At 38.7% G+C, this 21,577-nt stretch overlaps 2 protein-coding genes across 2 annotated transcripts; both read right to left on the bottom strand.

Annotated features, from left to right (window-relative positions):
* Nucleotides 1-671: 671 nt before the first annotated feature.
* Nucleotides 672-9,770, bottom strand: LOC108667930. The gene is made up of 5 exons (XM_018155034.2): nucleotides 9,720-9,770; nucleotides 8,606-9,139; nucleotides 5,223-5,375; nucleotides 4,182-4,795; nucleotides 672-3,840 (listed from the first exon to the last, which is right to left on the bottom strand). The coding sequence occupies exons 2-5, from the start codon at nucleotides 8,733-8,735 to the stop codon at nucleotides 2,362-2,364; spliced, it is 2,376 nt and encodes a 791-aa protein (XP_018010523.1). The 5' UTR covers nucleotides 8,736-9,139; nucleotides 9,720-9,770; the 3' UTR covers nucleotides 672-2,361.
* Nucleotides 9,771-11,603: 1,833 nt separating this feature from the next.
* LOC108667951 (Krueppel-like factor 10) lies at nucleotides 11,604-17,443 on the bottom strand. The gene is made up of 3 exons (XM_018155065.2): nucleotides 17,311-17,443; nucleotides 13,606-14,214; nucleotides 11,604-13,344 (listed from the first exon to the last, which is right to left on the bottom strand). The coding sequence occupies exons 1-3, from the start codon at nucleotides 17,359-17,361 to the stop codon at nucleotides 12,040-12,042; spliced, it is 1,965 nt and encodes a 654-aa protein (XP_018010554.1). The 5' UTR covers nucleotides 17,362-17,443; the 3' UTR covers nucleotides 11,604-12,039.
* Nucleotides 17,444-21,577: the final 4,134 nt, after the last annotated feature.

The raw sequence follows: 21,577 nt of genomic DNA on the forward strand, positions 1-21,577 counted from the left end.
CATCACGAAAAGTTAACGGTCTAATACAAGATGACCTGGCGGTGACTCAAATCTCATGCTACAAGCCATCCACCTAAGGCCCTAGAGGCTCTCTGTTTAATTTAAACAATAACTAGTCATGAGTAAATATTGTAAAAAGGTTGAAAATGAATTAAAACTAGAAATTTGAAGTTAGCGTTATAACCAGAGCAACAAGTTGATACAAAAGTTTACTATTAAATGGTGCTGTTGTCATCACACATGGACTGATATGACAAACACATCACATATCGTGAGAAATCGATTGCGGTTTACAAATATTTTTAAATGAAGCTATATTTCGGTCTTTATTGAAAGACCAATAAAGATTGGGACTAGACACTAGATAATATTCTAATATTATGCCATATATTAGGCAGAGACAATCACAGATAAGTCAATGCTGGCGCATGCTCTCGAACACCAAACTGAACGGGAAGCTTCTAGTAAGCAAGTCCCGGTCAAAATAAGTAGCATGTAAAGCAAATAATAAATATTACGTGCACCTGCATCCTCTACATCAAGCAGTGATATCATTCCAGTCTCAAGAATATAAATTTTAAGTTATATCATAGGTTCATGTCAATCTTGAAACTGTAAATCGAAACTCTAACAATTAACAGGCCGGAAAATAGACCACAGTTATGCTGAATTACTCACTTCGACATGTATTTTAAATATAAACTTGAATGAATCGATCCTTATATATATATACGTTTCGTTTTATTAACGAAATATCCCTGACTGAAAGTTTTTACGCGGTAGGAAACGTTGTGCACGCACTTACTTCAACTATAACGCACCTCATTAAACTATAAACCAAGACAATGGCCCTATACAATGGCTGAAATAATCCGGTACGATACAACAACCCGGTACGATACAGTAACCCGGTACGATACAGTAACCCGATACGATACAGTAACCCGGTACGATACAACCCGGTACGATACAACAACCCGATACGATACAACAACCCGGTACGATACAACAACCCGGTACGATACAACAACCCGGTACGATACAGTAACCCGGTACGATACAACAACCCGGTACGATTCCTACAAAGAATTTCTCCGCACAGAGGACTGTAATCTTTGCTTCTGTTGTAAAGACCTATACTAATGAACAATTGACTTGCCTACTAATAAATTATAGAGCACAAGGATTAGGGTTTTCAAATCATTGTCAAGATAGTTATGCCTCTTATAAATTAAGAATCCTGGATCTTGGTGATACCAATTCCTTCTCCTCTGTGATACGCGATAAATCATTTGTCGAAATACATGAATAATCAAAATTTTTGCATGGTTAGAGTAGTGTATAACAGAAATTGTCTTCAATGTATTAGGGATTCAAAAATCCGGTCTCTTTACACGAGTTCTTGGGTTCATCATGCAGGCAATTCATCATCCTCTATTCTCCATAAGCACAAAAATAAAATGCTAATAGTAAGTCGATGCAAAAATTCCAGGCAACTGCGAGAGCAACAAGCCATGACAACAATAAAACTAGTCAACATTCTTTGGCAATAGTCTAAGCTATCAACTGCTACTAGAGACGTACAGTATGTATTTATAAATATATAACTAAAGTATTCACAACCTAATGGAATGGATATTTAAATATATTGGTGCTATTAGTAAGAGAATATAGCTTTTATGCTTGATTAATTAGTGGTATAGTTCTAACTATGAAGTGCATAGAATAAAAAACTACTCTCACTAGGTCATTATGATAAGAATTCGAGAGGCAGCAGCTATGCAAATACAAAGAGTATGTCATATGGGTTCAATACGAATGATAACTTGTATGATAATAAAATCGGAACAAGTGCTAGAGGTAATTGCGTGTGGCTACCAAAAGGCCTAAAGCTACCTTGAAAACGCTAAGTTTTGTAACAACTTTAATGAGAATCATTTCAATACTTACAAGTGAGGTAGTCTGGGCTAGAGTTAACCCTGTTTAATGTCAACGATGGTGTAATCGGGATTCTCGTTAAGGTTACTTGCATTTTTGATTAACCTTAACGAGTTAGTTAAGTTGCATTTTTTTCGCTCACGTATAAGGCCTGTGAAGCCGGCCGACAACCATTCGGATCGGATAGCAAATTATGCAAGACGTTTACTCGGCCTACTATTAGACAGCTTTCCGAATTATTATAACGTTTCGAAGCATTAACGTGACACCAATAATTCTCAATAACCCGGTTGTATGACGCAATTTTGACGACATGAACACATGAGGCACATGTTTCGTAGAAATTGTACCCAGACAAGTATCTCATTGTTCAAAATAGATCAAACAACTAACTTCCTAATATAAAAACTAGAATGAACTAGTCTAGAAAAATGGCAAGCTTCCATCCATCGGATGTAAATCGAGGCACGCATGATGTCCGACGCGAGGGCAATCGGACCAGCCTGTCTGATGCTGCTCCTTCATCCGCCAGTGCGGCTCGTGGCGAAACAGTCCGGACCCGTAGCGACTTTGAGCAGCCTGGGCTGGGTTCCACGGGCCTGGTAGCCAATTTTGCCCTATCTTTACCAAACTTTGTGTGAAACAAGACGGGGAATTTGTTGTTCCTAACCTATTTTGGTTCTTGTTGTTTAATGCATCGCTACGTGTTTTTTGAGCGGCACCTGTGTCAGTCGACTTGTCATCACCTATGTCAGTCGACGTACTGTCAGCAGTGACCTGCGAATTTCGTTCGCTGAGTACAGTTTTGATCGTGACCGGTGAATGATCACCACGGAAACACACCAAATTCGAAGGAATATTCTTCAGTTTGTCGACATCTGCATGAGAGCTGAATTTGTCGACTCCCCACAAATCCATGCTGAATCCTCCTTGTCCCGTCATGCTGAAGTAATTGTGCAGCGCCGATTTATTGTTAGCACCAAACTCTTTCTTGAAGACTGGAGATAGACCCAACTGACGCATTTTTTGCTTGTGCTTCAAAAAATTTTTCATGTCTTTGTTCCTATAAACGGCATCGTCGTCAAAATCCCATGGGATAGCATTCTTGAACTTTACTGCTCCGAGCAAAGAACCGCTGTTGACTTCAAAAGGCACTTTTTCTTTCTTAGCAACTGCGAAGAGTGTAGCGAACATCCTGTTCTTGATCTTAAGACAACAGTTAGGCAGAGTGTAGTGTTTCACTCTCGACACTGCTTGGCAGTTAAAATGAATTTCCAAGCAACTATACTCGAGCCTCGTGTTGTTAGCAAGCACTACAGTTGTGAGCTCCCATTTTTTGGCCAGTTTTCTATACTGTCGTTTAAGAAACATGTGTTCATCCCGTGCTTGAATGCGTTGGCTTTTCGTAACACAAGGACGATCGAGCGTTACCATATCATTCTCAACCATAACTTGCCGATTAATGTGAGTCATTAAATATGGACACGTCATCACCAATATACCCTGTCGCTGCAACCTTAGGAACCAATCCAATTGTCTGGAATGCTCCGGTAAAGTGCAGTCAACTTCTTCTTCTTGCAATATCCACGTGGCAGCGAAAAAGCTACTGGATGTTACATCGCAGAATAAACATCCACCTCTCGAGAAGTGGTATCCTTGCTGCAGCTCAAGACGAGCGTTCTTGATACTGAGTTGCGTGCAAATGTAATCCCAGGCGCCATCTCTCCCTCGCTCAGACACGCCAATAAGCGCGACTCCTTTCGTGTCTCGGACAGTTTTCAGCATGTCTTTTATTGACAAATCTTCCGTCACTGCCGCTGCACACTCGAGGAAAAGCACGAACGGAGTCGAAACCAAGCTCACAAGAGGAGCGATCTGGCCTCCGGAGCCTCTGCATTCAACCTGAAATTAGAAATGCAAAAGTAATAACTTTTTTCAAGATTAATACAGAGCTTCGAGGAAACTTGGGAGCATTTTCCTTTAAGCATTGTTGGAAATGCTTAATGAATGCTCTAATTAAAGATGAACATCAATAAACACGTCTCCTGCTAACGTATTATAGAAATCAATTCATTCACAACATATAAAGTCGAGTATGATCGAAACAGTACTACAAACTTCTGTGCAATGAATGCTCGGGTACGATATTAAAGGATGGAAAAAAGCACGCATACGCTTAGTACAAAGGCTTTGTAACTACACACAGGAACTGCTGATAATATTTGTGTCTTTTTAATACTCACATATTGGACGGTTACGTTTGGTTTATTCCTAACGCCATCCAAGTATTTGCGATCAAGATTTTTACTCGTAGCAACTTTGATTTGCAAAGAAGGCCACATCTTCTGGATATTATCAATGACTTGAAGATTTGTGCTGGGTGAAATGTTGCAGCCATCTATCAGCACAGACACAAGAAACGGCAAGTTCTTATCTTCTATTTGATCCGATGAAAGGTGGGTTAACTCCGACCACCATCTAAGGCTCTCTGACTCATGTGAAACGTTTTTTTGTCTTTCTACGTTTTGTCTGGGAATCTCTTCAACTTTGGCAGGGGTTATGCTCCGAGGAAAACTATGCCCCGTCGATACATCAGGAGCGAAACTACCTTGAACAGTTGATTTATCTTTATCTGAAACACGCAAATTCATTTCGGTAATTCGAGGTTGCACAGGGATTTCCCCTCCAGGAGCGAAATCCCAGCCATCTTCTCCTTCTTCGGAGTCCAAGTTAGCGAAAGATGCAGGCCAGTTCGCTACAACGACAGGATCTAAGTCCAAGTCGTTATTATATCGAGGATCCAGTCTAGCAGCCGCCGACTCCAGTTCTGCAACAGCAACTGCAGGCCGCCCCCACCCTGGTAAAATGAATCGACGCAAGGCAAACTTAATTTCTGAGTTGAGAACTTACAGCGATGTTATACATAGAAACTTTCAAAGCTACTATGGCTGAATGAAATAGAAGTGATGACTGCTAGTCTGTTACACAGCGTAAAAAAATTCGTTTGCTTAGATTGAGAAGATGGATATTCAAATTGAGCGGAATAAGTGACGGTCCATAAGTTTAGAAATGAAAATTACAATGCAGGGGAAATCATGATATGAAGCAAATTAACATGAGTTTTCAAGGTGTTAGATAATGAGATTTCTGGAAAGCATGAATGGATATATGAAGAAAGACTTTTGAATTCTTGTGTAATGAGGATATTACTAGAAAAACGAACTATCAATGATAGATATAAAACATTATGAAAGAATTAGCTTATAAAAACATAGTGCACTCACGAACATCGTTGGCAGCCTTGAGAATGACTGCAGAGAGTTCTCTCTTGAGCATGACCAGAGGCTCCCGCTCCGTGCGCGGGGACTTGGAAGAACTTCCTAGCGCCGCAAGACTCCATCCCCCCAAGCTCAGCCGCACTGAGTCCTTCCACCAGCCTTGTCAAAAATTAAAAAACCAAAATAAACGTGTGCAAAACTTTTAAAGCTAGTTGCATCTTAGAGCTATCAAAATATAGGGTAACGTGGGGCAGCGCGCCCCCCACTTTTTTTAAACTAAATTTTTGACGAAGTTTTAATTGATACGAGGTGGTTCTTTGTTTTGTTTAAAGGTGCAACTAATGAGGAATGTATGATGTGAATTAGACGCCTATAGAGTTATTCAATTTTTAATGAAACACTATTTTACGCAAACACTTAGCAAAACGTAAATCCGTACACTTCATCCCAGTGAAACTGTCGACCGGCGGTAGAGAACACGGACCAATATCTGCCATACTTAGCGAGAAACCCGCTATGGGCCCGTGACCCGCAGTGGGCTCGCTGCCCCATGTTACCCTACTAATTTTTTAGAATATAACTCGTCAGAGAAATACTAAAAGGAATTTCTAAGTACTTTTATTATTGTTTGAAAATTCCAAAATTCGATTGTTTTCCCATGAAATAATCTTACAATTACTATTCAGTGGGGTCAAATTTTACTTGAAAGCACGCTGTCTTTCTTCTGACAAAGAAAAATGTAATTGTAGATTATATTTTTGTTTAAAAATGGATTGCAATTCCGCTATTCCAGTCACTCGTACTATTTTCCTCGAGAGAAACATCAAATCAGGCAATTCGATATATAACACCATTCGATCAACAGAAGACATTGCGTTATGTAGCTTAGAACCAGGATACTTCTTATGAAAAAACAACTGAACAGGTTACAATCAAATTATAAAAATAAAACATGATGTATTTAATACTTTTAACTTGAGCGGATATGATTAATGTCCATTTACGTAGTATTATATCCAGTAGTGGGCACAGCTAACCTAAAAGTTAGCTTCGATAACCGCTAATCCGCTAACTGAAAAGTTAGCTTCGATAACGCTGAACCGATAAATCACCGAAAAATGTAGCGGAATTTACCGCTAACCGCTAATCGCTAATTTTTAATATATAAATTTAGATTTGGCTTAATTTGGGGGGGGGGAACTCTGAAAAAAAGGCCTATCGAGCTGAACTTCAAGCCTTGAAAATTAAGGAGCTTCCCAAAAAGATGTAGCATGCCAAGATCAGATGATGATCAAGATGTACGTAACATAAATAATTAAATGAACAAATGAAATTAGGCAGTAGTTGACATTCAACATACAGTTTATTAAACGAATAAGAAATATTAAGGTTACACCAGGGTTACACACTCTTGGTAGGACGTCTTGTGTTACTGCCAGTAACACAAGACGTGATTGGCTCACGAACATTTGATGATGTAGTCAGCCGTCAGTGTGGGCGTGGCACACGGTTTACGATACTTAGCATTAAATCAGAGATTTTATAACATTTTTAACGGACTGCCAGTTAGCGGAACTAAATTTAGCGGAAGCTAATGGGTCCGCTAAAGGTTTTCAAAGTTAGCTGAACAGCTAATCCGATAAGGAAAACATTAGCTTCGCTAATTAGCGGTTAGCGGATTAGCGGAACTGTGCCCACCTCTGATTATATCCAATTTGTGCTATATATTTTCGGCTCTACACTTGAGAGACACATCGCCATGAGTGAAGATGAATGCAAGGAACATATTACGCTGTAACAATTTAGCATGAAGCACTACCAGCTCAGCTCATATTGTTCTCGACGCCATGTTACCAGTAAATCTTAACAAAATTATTGTTTCATTTACGAGCTGGAGTAACAGGTCACTCATACTTTTATATCAATGATAATATTATCCATTTATGTAATTCGGTAAAGATGTCTCGAACTCATACAGTAGAAAATTTTGTTCAAATCAAGATAATTTCAGCTTCAAAGCATCCAATAAATGAATTAAGACATCAACCTATCTTTATAGTGACAACTAAAATAAGTTTTAAATATTTTATGTTTTTTTTAGAAAATTGGGCAGAGCTGACTACCACGAGAGGAACACCAACCCCAATTGAAAAACTGTCATAATGAATACAATCTTCTGTTTCACAAAACAGCAAAAAACTGTCAAGTAATTTGAAATTTATGCAACTGAATGAAAACACTCGATGGGACAACTCTCTGCAACGGGGACTACAGAATAACGCTACGATTAACCAGGTTATCCATCCACTCTGGAACATAGAAATAAAATGCGCCCGAAGTAATTACTAAATCGGTCTCAGGAGGTCAAAGCATATAGGATAGCCGCGCTACTCTAAGAATGAGAGGCAAGATCGATGGTGCGTATAGAAGCGGCGCATAGTGCCGCAGGGCCGTTCAAACAGGGGCACGGTAGCTTGGCTGAGCCCTGCACAACATTTCTATTCTTGTTAAAGGGGATAGTGAGCCAGGACTCACTGAACAACAGCAGTTTATATCAACATGACTGGACGGTATCTTAAATGTTGTCAACCATCAAATGTGTGTTTATTTGAAATTTTGATTTTATAGATACATGGTTGGGCGGCATCTATACAATGTAGTCAACAATTAAAAGTGTGTTTATATGAAGTTTTGATACATTTTTCGCTTGTTCAATTAGGATCAAAGGACACAATACAGTGGAACCCCGACTTGCTAATATCCTCTCTTACGACCGAACAGCCTACGAACTGTCAGATCGGAAATATATTTTCTCCACGGCACGACCGTAGTTCGCAGTACGACCCTGGGCCAAGGTGCAAAAATCGGAAAATTATATCGTGACCGTTATTACTTTATATGTCATTTGTGGTTATTATATATAGTGCCGGAGTCATTCATATTTCGACATCGCTCCACCTACCACTCCGCTCCATCTACACGTTCGTTCCAAGATAGAGTCATCATTATTATATGGATGGCTAAGCATTTGATTATACAACCTTTTATGTAATTGATTTTATGTGCAATGAAAATAATTTTCTGTAACCTATCGTAAGTAAAGTATTTACGTGAAAAAGGGTGACATTTGGAAAAGCTCAACACGGATAGAAGTCTTTTCTCTTAATTTTAATGGAAAATATAGGTTTACCGTACGAACTGAGTTACTGCACGAATAATTTCGAAAGGAGGATTACCAAAATCCACAGTGGGCAAATTAGATTTAAATTTAATGCATGGTGGATGTAAGCTTCCACAATGGCCGCGATCATAAGTAAGACAAGTCAACAGACATAATAACAGAAGATCAAATTGATGGTACTAATTACGATATTTTCATAACCACTCACCCAACACGAACGCTGCAAACGTCAAAGTCAGTACAGCTGCCACAGGAAGGGCGACGCTAAAGGTTTGAGCAGCTGTGCGATGAAGACGCCGGGGTTTGAAATAGCGCATAACTTTCAAATGAATCTTCATATCCGTTGTGTAATTCTTTGCTTAGAGTCCCTCGTGATAAATGTCTTCATGGATTTTCTGACGAGATCTTAGAACGTAATGCTTTGGTATGTCAAGCGTATATCTGATTGCCATGAAAACGTCAAGAACGAGAACGAACATTTGCTGCAAAAATAAAAGACAACTTAAAATGTTTCAGCAGGACTGCATAAAATCTTTTACTGAGACCATTCCGAGGACGAAACTTTTCGAAAACAGTAAAGGAAAGAACTTCAACCTCGTTACCGACACATGCATTGCATCGGGTCCTGTGAGGAATATCTTGTTCGCATTAATTAGAGTAATTTCTTTGAATGATCATGATAGAAACGAGATCAAAATATAACTCAAACCCATCACCCGATGTGCAATCAGCCATCAGGAATCTGCACAAAAAAGTTTAGATTTCATTAAAGAATTGCACATATTGCAAAGGACACACGAATTTTAATTGGCAAATCCTAGTTGGATTTGTCAGGCCGAATAAAGTGCAGAGTATATGGAAAGTGGTTGAAAAATAAATAACTAATCTACCCAGCTCTCCTTTTAATACAGCAAAATGAGACTAAAAGAAGTTACCAGGTAGCTCCGCTAAGATATGAGCATTGAGCAGTGAGCTGAGCAGCCTCGATCGGCGCACGTATCAACCAATGCCTACGATAATACTATAAACAACAATTGATGTAATTATTGCCAGTTCATATAAAATTAAGAGATTTATAATGAAAATGCTGCTTTCTTCTAGAAATATATATCTACATTTATCAGCATTTTATTCAACAAATATACGTACCTTTACACAATCTAAACCGCAAATAAAAACCGTTATACGATTTTTTGAGGTATAATTGGAAGAAATGGGTCATCAGCAATAAAGCTCTGCTTTTATATGCTAATCTGAAATGAAAATAATTCACGTAATCAAAGTACAATTTTAATTGGAAAAATATCCGAAAATGTTGTTACCTGGGATGGCCGGAGGAGCGAATCACTCTCCACGTTCACCCCACCACGGCCAGACGCTCACTAAAACTGAAAGCCGACGGGGTATGACTATGAGTCGGGGACGCAGGCGACGTTGGAGCGAGGCACTGCAGACGTGTGCCTCTGGTACATCTTTCACTAATCGAAGGAAGCCTAACTTGATCTGCTGACTTCTGCAGTGCTGCTTTGGAACTCACTTTCTACCATCACGATAACGTGAATGACACCTCATGTAGTCATTTTTGTTCGCGTGCAATTAAAAAGGTACAAGAACTGGAAGAGGGTATAAACTGCAAAAAACATAGCGTAAAAGTGTGTTTGGTCGAGTAATACTTTAAAGATAGTTTAGTTTGTTGAAATATACCGAATAAATATAATACAACAAATAACAACCAAGAAAATGAATAATTAAATGAGACACAATATATTTGACAAATTCACCATAAATTAAATTCAATGCAAATTGACAAATTCACCAAAAAATCAAGTTCACTAAGAATTCCTAAGTTTTATTAATTTTTTTTTCTTTTCTCGTCAAGCAATGCGAAATAACGTTCGCAATACTGTTTTTTTTTTTCAAATTGATTAGCATGACAATGAAATGATTATTTTTCACTAGTTCGTTATTTTCCATGCACTTGGTTGTTAAGCGTTCATTCGTTCATTTATTTTTTTTTTGTTAGTCATCTTTAAAAATCATCGTAATGAACCTACGCTTCTTGCCTTACCATGGCAATTTAATATAAGAAAAATGCGAATGGAGTATTTTCTTGACCTAAAATACTGGAGCATTGGAAATACTGCGTAAAATGCGTCCATTTGGCTTGCGAATCGCGACCCAATTTTCTAGCCATGTCCCGAGGTCCATTCATGTGTCCCGAGGCTCAATGATGACTTCTACCATACAGATACCATGACTTCTTTCCTGTAATTGGGTTTAAAATGCCATGCGTTGCATCAACTCCGAAGGCTGCTGTGCTACTGCATCTGTGTTGAGCTCTAATTGAAGGCAGCTGGAGACCTGGCCTATACTTTCAAAAAAAGTTAAGAGATCGTAAGTTCATCAGCCAATCATTTACGGCCTTTCAAGCAAAATCCACCAATCACAGACAAGAAAATAGAGCGTAAGCACTTAGTTCATTTAGCGAACTTTGAAAGTATGGCCTCTGGAGTTGGAACTGACAGCGAACTTCAAGTCTCGACCTCGATTCCAGGCTATGTTCTACTTTCTTGGTACTTGATAGTTTTGCTGAATCAGTTGTTTAAGGAGCTAAAGCTTGTCCGAGCTTTTAAGCTTACTAATAAGCCAGCATCGAAGAACATGATACATTTCAGGACAGTTGTGGTTGGCAATATCGCCTCGTACGTGATTCGCAAATCATAAAAGTGACCGCGTGCACATCTCTTGGCGTTGTTTAGCACAGAATAGTTAGTTTTGTACCACATTTAAAGGAGGTAACAGATTTAGATGTGTTTTTTTTTTCTGCGCCTATATAAAATCTAAAAATTTGGCCCAAACGGGCCAAACGAATTTGACCATAAAATACATTTTCTTAACGCGTTTTGCCGAACATAACGTCGCTACAGCAATTAAATAACCTGCCATCAATAGTAATGCTTTATTTTATAAACATAATTTAATCACCTCTTTGTAGTGCGATCAATACAGTTTCGTAATAATCATGTGGCGATCGATCCCTAAATATCGTTGTTAAAGTGCGCAGTATCGGCTGAGTGAAAACCTATGCGTTATTGCAAGTATCATGTTAAACGTGGCAAAAATATTAACCAATGAACTATTTTTCTAAGACTGTGAACGGGAAACAAAAAAACAACATCTTATTTAGTATTACTTTATTTTCAAGTATTAAAAACGATTATAAGAATGTATAAAATTATTATATCTTTGGTAGTCAGTCGCACTTGGCGACGCAAACAACACGTATATCACAAGACGGATGAGAGACACATGTGTTCCCAGCACCCTGTGAAAAATTTGTCTTAAGCTAACACATAAAATACGGAACTTCAAACTGTCAAACATGGTCGAGGTGATGTATTGAAGGATGCTGTTATATATTCTTTCAAAACATTAAAATGCGATACACCAGTGTATCGTTGAATCGAAAAGCTTAGTAAATTTCAAGGTTATTCTCATCTATCAGTAGATTACAATATTGCACAAAAAACTTCGAGATACATTTCTCAGCTCTGGAATTTATCATCGCTAATTATAATCAATAAGGACGGCAAATTACAATGGATTAAGTGAGATAGTCTTAGGAATAAATGAATAGTTCATTTATATATTTTTAGGTAAGGTTATTTGGAGCGGAGTGGCTTGGAGTGCAGATGCGTTTTGGATAGTAATAAAATTGATGGCTGATGCAGTCATAGCCGGTAGTTTTGGGGCCACAGGTTGTGTGCCGGAGCTAATCTGCTTCCTCGTATGTCTCTTCATGTGCTTTGCAAGATGGTCAGATCGCATGAATCGGAAGCCACATTCAGGACACTGGAAATTTTTCTCACCGGTGTGAGTTCTTTTATGACGAGACAATTCATCAGACCTAGCAAACTTCTTCTCGCAGACTTGACAAGCGAAAGGTTTCTCTCCGGTGTGGGTACGTTCGTGAGACTTCAAGTGAGATGACTTAAAATAGGTTTTACCGCAGTTCTCGACAGGGCACTTGTACATTCTCTTCCTTTGATCAACGACTTGCTGCTGATTTTGGTAGTGGGCAACAATAGAAGGAGCTAGAATTATGGTAGGAGCCGTTCCAGAATCACCGTTTGTGATGATTAAATGCATTATTCCGGGAGTGGTCTTTAAAACACTAGCACTTTGAATGGCTCCAATATCAGCCGTTGAAGTAATTGGGATGAGACCAGCAGGTAATTTGGGAGCAATTGCAATTGGTTGAGAAACGGGGTATTGCATGTTCATCGCAGACGAATGTTTGGTGTTGCCGGCAGGTTTATCAACCGAGTAGCAACTATCGACGGAATCAGTGATAGGCGATGGCACTGGAGAAGAAAAAGGTACTTCGCTCAAAAGCTGACTTTGATACTCAATGGTTTGCGATTTAAACGATTTCTTGGATCTTGAAGCTTCAACAGCGTCGTTCGTGTAATCACAAGAAGACTGTCCATGAAAGGTTGTGTATGAAGGGTTGTGACATAGTTCGCTTGGCTCGGTTTGCATCGCTTGCCTTGCTGGGTACATCTTCCTTTCTGCCATAGTTCTGGGTCTACAGTTCGCATTTGAAGCATTTCCGCTCTCAAATTCACTCACTGATGCCGAGGCGCTAAACGGATTTTGACAGCTTTCACCAGTGACGTCTAAGTACGAGTTCTGCGAAGAGTCATTTAAATCATAGGCATTCGTGGAGTGTCTTTCTTCTTCCTGAAAAGAAGATGTGGAAAGCTTGCGAGAATGTTTTGCTTTTCCAGCTTTTACAATGACAGACACGGGGACGGATAATCCACTTGATAGGGGGGATGATAGTGCGGGAGAGGAAGAAGCCGAAGGACTTGAAAAATACCCGAAGTACTGAGTAGGGGACAAGGGTGGAGACTCGGGACCAACGTAGCCAATAGGCAGGAGATTCTGCAGAACGAACGAGCAAATTAATTAAATACAAGGAAGCAAATATGCAGCATAACATAAAAGAGGACGATAACAAAATAATAGTAACTTTCCAGCATTCAAGCAGACAAGAATAGTATTCCAATGACAGCGATATTTTTCTAATGATATTGGTTGAAAAGTATAGGAAACTATAATCATTAACAAAATGGACATAATATTCTCAACCATGCGCTGCACATGAGTTCATGTTTTGATCATTAGTTCAAACATGAGACCAACCTCTTTAGTCTTGGAAAATCGATCGGTGAGATCTTCACCATCAGAATCAAGAGACATGTGGTGAGGCGAGGCTCCTCCCTGCGATGCCGGAGGTGAAGGAGGAAGATTAACTGGAGGAGAAAGCGATGAGAAAGATCCAGGTCCTCCCTCATAAGATTGGGTTTGGTCGGCATTTCTTCTTAGAGCCGACAGTAACTTTTCACGAGAGTCCAGGACTCGCGAGTTATGAGAAGCATGAGTATCTGATACATTTATGAATTCTAGAGATGAATTGTGGTACTGTTCTTTAATTTTTGTCTCGTTGTTGAACGAAAAATAATCAGCAGTATCGAAGCTCCGTTCCATCTTCGGTTCTACATGCAGGTCTAGGGGCTGCATACCTCGGTTTCGCTGGATTGCGTTTCCAATAATAAACGGATTTGCGTTATAATTTTGACTGTGGGATTGCGTAACATGAGCTGGACAATTTCTCTCGTTCATACTCATGACTTTCTTGAAGGAGTTTGCAAGGCTAGTTTTCGAAGAGCCACCAGACGATGAGGTAGTGAATTGCAGTGCCAGTAGCGCTTCACTCGCTTCCAGGTCAGCATTGCTGCTGGCATTTGGCCTCTGAAAAAAATATATAATAGTAATTTGCTGTGAGGCAAACAAAACAAGTGCTTGTTGATAGAGAATCCGAGTTAATTTATGTTGACTTCGCTAGCCAATAAAATAGTATCACAAAAAAGACATACTTAGAAGAAATACAAGCATTGTTTATTCTTTTAGGTCACAGGCAAAAGTCGGTCTATCCGAGGCAAAAGTCGGGAACTGGGAATGATTGAAATAAATTCACACAAAAAAAGACGTTAACAGTTTATAAACTATTTGTTTTCGTCTCACGGTACAAAGCTCTTAGCATAAATCCTTGTAATAAGAACATTATAGTAACTGACGATAGATAAACATATCAAATTTCAAGCGGATGTCGAATTCTGAGAGTATTTGACCGCACCTCATGCACTCGAATAAAAGTCCTATATATATAAAAGTTAACTCGTAAAAAAAAACCATCGGAATTCATGATGTAAATCCGATTAAGAACTTCAACAACTCATAATGGGATGCCGTTAATGTATCAAGATGAGGATTTGAAAATTTAGAGTTGCAATACTCGACTTCGACTGAGAGAACGAGTGGCCCTAGGCAGCTTCCTACTCTAGACAGAGCGACGCCGTACCCCCTTCCCTAACCTCCGGATGACATCAGATCCGAGTCCTGCTGCTGAGACGTTCCTTGATTATAGATAGATTCCTACTACATGAGCGAGTTTTGCAAACGTCATGCCACTACGGAATTATTGAGCATCTGGCCATACCGGTGCCTACCGCAAGAAAGAGCTGCCAATGCTGCTTATAAGACTTGAATTTAAACAACTAAAACTGAGCAGCAACACGCATCAATGTCAACCTTTTTGCGAACATTTTTCAAAATCTTTTGAAACAGTTATGTGCAGCTATAACAATCCTAATGAACGATAAACAGCTAATTGCGAATTAAATAATTGAAAAATTATTTTATTCACATTCTGCTAACAGCGAGTGAAAGATATTTATTGCACACGTTGTGGTATAGTTAGCAAATAAAAATACTAACGCGACTCTTAACCATGACAGTGAATGCTAGAGCTTGATTCCGATAAACATTGTATGAAGCTGCCTTAGCAGGAATTTAAAATACGGTGAAGCTGCCTTAGTTCCAAGAACAACAAAGAATTCGGCCAGTAAGAGCGGGCGCATCACGTGATCAGCGGCTGTACCAGAGAGCACGCGGCAAAGGCGTGCAACTTGCGGAAGGCCACAACAGCTCAGATGCGGCGTGACGTCATGACACACCCTCTACATACATGCGTGCCTCCGACCTCAACCCGGCTCACTGCCACTCCTCTACTGAACGCACTCAAATAGATCTCACAACAACTACTATCTATACACCTTTGGTCTTACCCTAGCATCCGGCTATCCTAAGTAGTGATGAAGGCTCTCAAGAATCTTGCTGTTATCGTACCTATAACATCACAGACTAGTAATGTTGATACCTCTTGTCTTGCAAGGAAACGTTGAGTCATCTACATATTCGTTTTTTAGTTTCAACTCATACAGAACATTGTAGTAATAAAGTGAAATGGGATGATTAAGAGCAAAATATAGAGGAATCATCATTACAAGCATATTAAACATGACCTATTTAGTATTTACTCTCCATTAGCTATATAGTTCACAACCCATTAGACCTGTCAGTTAAGAGGGTGAAAGGACACCGTTTCAAAAGATTTTCAACGATTTGAATCAGTATCTTTTACAAGCACGGATCCGCTACATTTTTCACATGACAATTCGACAGCGTAACTAAAAGAAGAGGTCATGCTCTTTTCTCGCTGAGCAAAAGAGAGCAAGATGGCTACCGTTTTCCTGATCAGAGGTCGAGCGGAGCTGAACCTAGTGCAGAGAGCACTGAGCAGAGCTATCATCTCCTTTCCTCAGTTCCCTGTGCCTGGCAACACTCTCACTACGGCATGACAATACATGCCTTCTAGAGTCACGACGCAGATTCCATATTGAGAAAAAAGAAAATAATCCATCAACGGAAGCGTGAAATAATGCTTAATAACATGATCACGTTCTCCGCATGTCATCATTAAATTGTATGATGTACCTATCTATTTTAAACATAGCGATAACACTACGTTGTTTCGATTTAAAATGACAAGACACTAAATGTTCTAGTCAATTTAAGAATAGTACCATAAGTGTGACTTGGATCCTGCCGCTTCCGTACGCAGTACCTAAAAGCTCAACAAAGGAGTAAGGTTCTACTATTGATCGCACGTAGCTTGCCGAGCTCGAGTAGCTGCAGTAGCAGCAACCCAGCAAGCGCCAACCTCAACGGTTCGTCTTGAAACTACGAGCTCCTCTCTTCTCTCTTTTTCGATCAGACAAAACACAGAACGGAGGTGAATGACGTTCACCCTTCCCTCATTTCAGGTTTAGACAGCGCTAAATAAATTATCTAGGAACCTTATTTTTCGCATAGAAGAAACTATGACCGTTATTAGAACTTCAGCAGATGGTCAACATGTATAAAATTTCTGTAGTCATATCGTTAAAAAATAACGGCAAATTAATTCTACCACAAATTACAGCGTCTTGTACAATCGTAAACACAGTTATGTGTGAGCATTCATAATTCATTCATGTTGCAGCCGGGTGAGTAGGTAAATCATAATTATACTGTTATGCTTCATGATTAAAAATATGTCAATCTGCGAGCCAGACGTTTAATATCATTAATAATTATGCAATAAAATATAAATTCTGTTCAACCTATGAAACACTTTTCTTATTTGTCCATTTGCGGAATAATTAGGTATTAGTTTACTTCATCCTAATTCTGGAATGGAAAAAGCTCAAGGCTCGCTTCAAGCTCAATTGCTTTAATTAATCAATGATAATCAATTGGCTAATCATATCTTATAACCATACACCTCACTTAAGTAAAAGGTTAATTTAAGTAACGTAAGCTTCTGAGAAAGAAAATTGCTAAAAATTAAATACTGCGTCATGTTTTTTTTACAAAAAATTGAACTACATTTTTTGAAACAACGATGAAGGAAAATCGAATGGATTAGTTAATAGTGATTTGGACGAATTTGAATATAAATATTACCTTTTCGAGTTTTAATGGCCCTGTATGTTTGATCATTATTTGTTTCTTCATCTCGTATTTTGGAAATCCAGTGTTTTATTATCCCAGTGATGTTACAGAGCACGGACACTGTGCAACCTGCCACCACCACAGTAAGCTCACAAATGGTGAATTTGAGTGGAACTCGCTCTCTTTTGGTCATCCAATGTTTCATAGTAGTTCGCTGTCATAGCAGATCGTAATAAAGGCTTTGTTTGGACATAAAATCTAACTTAAATTGTTACTGGCTTAACATGCGTAGGAAGTATCTTTGAAATTTTAGTAATTCACATTAGAAAGCTTGTTTAATGCATTGTTTGTGAGGATGGGAGGGGTGTGCTGGGCGTCTACCAATGACAGTTGGAGGCGCGGCAGCAACAACCAATAGCGAGCGAGAAAATCTTCTGTGCATGTGATCACCGCGTGAAAACTTGGGTTTCTCGCCCTCTATCACGTGATCAGTTATTTTAAAGGCCACCTTTAAAAGGTTTATTTACTTCATTTAAACGTACTCGTTACCACATAAAATTTATCATCAAAATTCGAGTAATCCTATTGTATCTGAAATTAGATTATTAGTGTACGAATTTCAGTCATTTACGGACCTAACATAAAACGATGGAAGTCATAGTACATTACGAATAGTCTACTGTCAAAATGATCCTTAACTTTCGTTGGTTGCCTTTATTCATATAAACCCTATTCCCCGATATTTATACATCCGAATTTTTCCCATGAGTAATCGGTTAACTGTTTGAAAAATGTAACAAGGATTTTACCAGCAGGATACTTATTCCTCTGGCTCTAGGTTTTGTATTTTACTTGATCAGGATGAGACGCGTCACCGACGTAGATTTATTTGATTTTAGAAAAGAATAGAAGTGTCGGCGTTGAAGAAATAGGCCCATGGCCTGTTGCCGATTCTTGAACTTTTCGTGACTTGATTCACAAGGGATCCGGGATTCACTTCAGTTATATGAAATCATTTTGCTTCAAGTCATCCAGGTCATTTCAATAGAAGATTTGCGATCGCAATTACCCAAGATCACGTTTTTTTCGATATATTTCGTTTGCAGGAATTGAGTAAGTTGGGGAGTTGATGCATCTAAATACATTTAGATACAGCAAGATATCTGGCAATCGAACTACCGTAGGTGGCAATTTCCAGTAAATTTTTGGTTGAATTGATTTGCAGCATTCTGATCCATGTGTATACTTCTACATTTCATAAATCTGCATCTTTCTTCGAATCTAAATAAGACTTTTACCACAGACCTTTTGTTATGGTGTGTTTCAATTCATCATTGTGGTAGCACTAAATCGAATAGATGTAAAAATCAATGTCAATGTTGAAATGAAATGACACAAAGACTGTGAATGCACGTAAAATGACGCAATTCTCTAACGTAGGGTAAAAGTGCCTTGGGAGTAGAAGCACGATATTGTGACTATTTTTAGATGATTAGGTTAGTCGAGTCTGGCCACGCCGTAGCAGCAAGCAGCAGGTGTGGCGGATGCAACTCTGCCGTGATGTTTTTTTGCGTCGCTGGAAGAAAATAATGATGTTTTCAGAAAGACTTCTTCAACTATGAAATGAATCAAGATCATGTAAATTGAGCTCTTTAATAAATGTATGAATTCTGGAATAGCTAAAACTCGTGTTCCTTATTTTTGAGAGTTTGTTAGAAGTTCTTATATGCTTTCAACAATAGTGGTGATGAATTTACTGAACCTCTTGAATGATTTCGTCATTAAAATCGATTAAAGTTCGTTAAGGAATTTCCCATGGTGCCCAAATTGCGCTCAAAACGATTCATTACTCCACCATACCTTCAAGTAACGATGCAATAGCCTTGCAACACTGCACCAGTTGAGTTCATCCTCAGCCTTCACTACTTTAGGGGAGTAGGGGTATAATGCTCTTTACTCAGCAATCAATCGGAGTCATGCAGCTGTGGGCAAGAATTTCGTATTGAACAGTCTTATTCGGCTGTAAGATTGAGTTCTTAGAAGAAATTAATCAATGAATATTTCTCATCGAAGTACACGTAAATTATGAAACTGCTAAAAACAGATCGCATTTATTGCCTGCGAAAAAACGCAAAATGGGAATTAACCTGTACCCTTAAACTGCATATTCCTGCGACACAATGCAACCAAAGGCTGATATTTACGTCTATCCTTTATCTACTGATAACAGACTTCGACCCTTTAAGAAAACAAAGCTATCACGTCGTCGGCACGTGATATTCCTAGCTATTCTTGCGTAATAACTTAGAAGGCTCGGCGGTAGCTCTCAATGCCCTCATGAGCCATGCAGCCTTGACGTCCACACACAGGCTGCGAGAGGTGGACTTTGCACCAGCCATGAGTGACGGCCATCGAAACTCCGCAGCAATGAAATCTACCTACAACTACTTTTCTGTTATATCCTGATATACAGGAAATCTACAGCTACTGTTCTGTTATATATTTCCTTTACCCACTTGATGCTTTTATTCTGATGCTCAATGTAATTAACTCTGTAATAATGGGATGGGATCTACAGCTTCTGTTATGTTCGCTCTTGAAATGCTCTCTTTCCTATATATCCTAATTAAAGTATTTTTCCTCCTGCTAAATATAATAAACTCCACAGTAATGAGATCGACATGAAATCTACTGCTACTGCTCCATTAGCTCTTGATATGTTCTCTTTCCCTTGCCATCTTTATGTTTTTTTTCCTTGCTGCACAATATAATAAACTGATGTTTTGTCTGATTTACATGCGTTCACAGCCTTTATCTCTCACGTTTCCTAATACATGATTTGAAAGTTCCACAATTGGAAATGCCATTAAAAATAAAATTAGACTTCTTTATTGCTTGTCCCAATATTTCTCCTTAATTGCGGTACGATTCATTTACTACAAAATCGATTTCTTTCTTCAACGTGTTTCAAAGCAAACCTAAGTTGAATTGACTCCTTGCCTTTACCACCGAAAAGTGGAACGTTTCTTAGGCTCAAATTAAAACTCTTGAGTGAGTTAACGAACCAATGGATACAACTAAATGAATATATTTATTTTGCTCTGAATAGTGTTTTTTCGTCATTGATTTGAAGTTAATTGGGTGGCAGAATTCATTCCATTGAATACGATAACAGTTTGGCTTGGATCTGCGCAGTCGTTGCTGTCAGAGAGCGGCTGTGCGTTGCGTTGCTATGCTCTCATATCAGATTTGATGACTCAATCGTAATCATGCGTCTAGAGCTAGCGAGTACATGTGCAACATTGACAAACATTGGACGTAGTAGGTGCGTCTCCGAAATCATTTCCGTCAATATTGGAGCCAAGTCCAAAGTTTAGATTCTCAATGCTTCATCAAGCCATATGATAAATATTATTGGACTTGTTTTTTCTTCTCGGAATCCTCTTTGCGACTGGTGGTAAGTAGCAATAATATTGCAATAATTGTCCCTGGACCTTTTGATCCCAGAGCGCCTCTCCAAGAGCTATGGGCTATTCGTAAAATTATCCATATTATGCCAAAAATATTTAACATTGAATTAATAATTATTTGGTTGATTTGTTTACTTATCCCATGTTTATGAACTAGGCAAAGTTATAGAATGGCTTCAAAAACAAATATAAGCATATATAAATTGCGCTCAATAAAAAATATTTTGTTACAAATCTTCAATCCTTATGAACTAGGCAAACTTATAGAATGGCTTCAAAAACAAATATAAGCATATATAAATTGCGCGCAATAAATTTTTTTTATTATATAAAAATCTTCATGCAGGCAAGGGATCGACTGCTGCAATTTTGTTGACGTCAGACTAGGTCATGTTGTTTGCCACGAACTGGCGCAAAGTCCAATTGCGTGAGTCGCTTTTAAATTAGCTATTTTGTTCACAGATCGACATTGGACGGCGGTACTTACGGGCTATTTTGTCTAATTTTAGTAATGTACAGAAAGTATACAATTCGGCGTGAGGTAGATTTCTCACTGTATATTGACGCGAAATTATCAGCTATAAAATGCGATTTCGCGATTTATCAGACTAGAAATTCTACTTTTCTTGAATATTCTGATGTAAAATGTGCAACTGCTATCACTTATAACCGCGTAGCTGAGGACCACGAGGATGAATGACATGATCATGTGGATCATCATTACCGAAATTGGCTTTGGATTATTCATAGGGTTCAATGCACTATAATCTATAAGAGAAATATATGTTTTCTTAACGATTTCGAAGTAT

This window comes from Hyalella azteca, unplaced genomic scaffold (genome assembly GCF_000764305.2).
Source record: "Hyalella azteca isolate HAZT.00-mixed unplaced genomic scaffold, Hazt_2.0.2 contig14662, whole genome shotgun sequence".
Classification (NCBI taxonomy): domain Eukaryota; kingdom Metazoa; phylum Arthropoda; class Malacostraca; order Amphipoda; family Hyalellidae; genus Hyalella; species Hyalella azteca.

What these genes read in the sequence shown, in the direction of transcription:
- LOC108667930 (XM_018155034.2), bottom strand. Translation starts at nt 8,735, where the DNA reads ATGAAGATTCATTTGAAAGTTATGCGCTATTTCAAACCCCGGCGTCTT. An exon ending in CAAGGCTGCCAACGATGTTC is followed by an intron (nt 4,796 to 5,222) that starts GTGAGTGCACTA and finishes TCATTTTACCAG; the next exon opens with GGTGGGGGCGGCCTGCAGTT. An exon ending in CAAACGTAACCGTCCAATAT is followed by an intron (nt 3,841 to 4,181) that starts GTGAGTATTAAA and finishes TTCTAATTTCAG; the next exon opens with GTTGAATGCAGAGGCTCCGG.
- LOC108667951 (XM_018155065.2), bottom strand. Translation starts at nt 17,361, where the DNA reads ATGAAGAAACAAATAATGATCAAACATACAGGGCCATTAAAACTCGAA. An exon ending in GGCCATTAAAACTCGAAAAG is followed by an intron (nt 14,215 to 17,310) that starts GTAATATTTATA and finishes TATTTTTTTCAG; the next exon opens with AGGCCAAATGCCAGCAGCAA. An exon ending in GATTTTCCAAGACTAAAGAG is followed by an intron (nt 13,345 to 13,605) that starts GTTGGTCTCATG and finishes TTCGTTCTGCAG; the next exon opens with AATCTCCTGCCTATTGGCTA.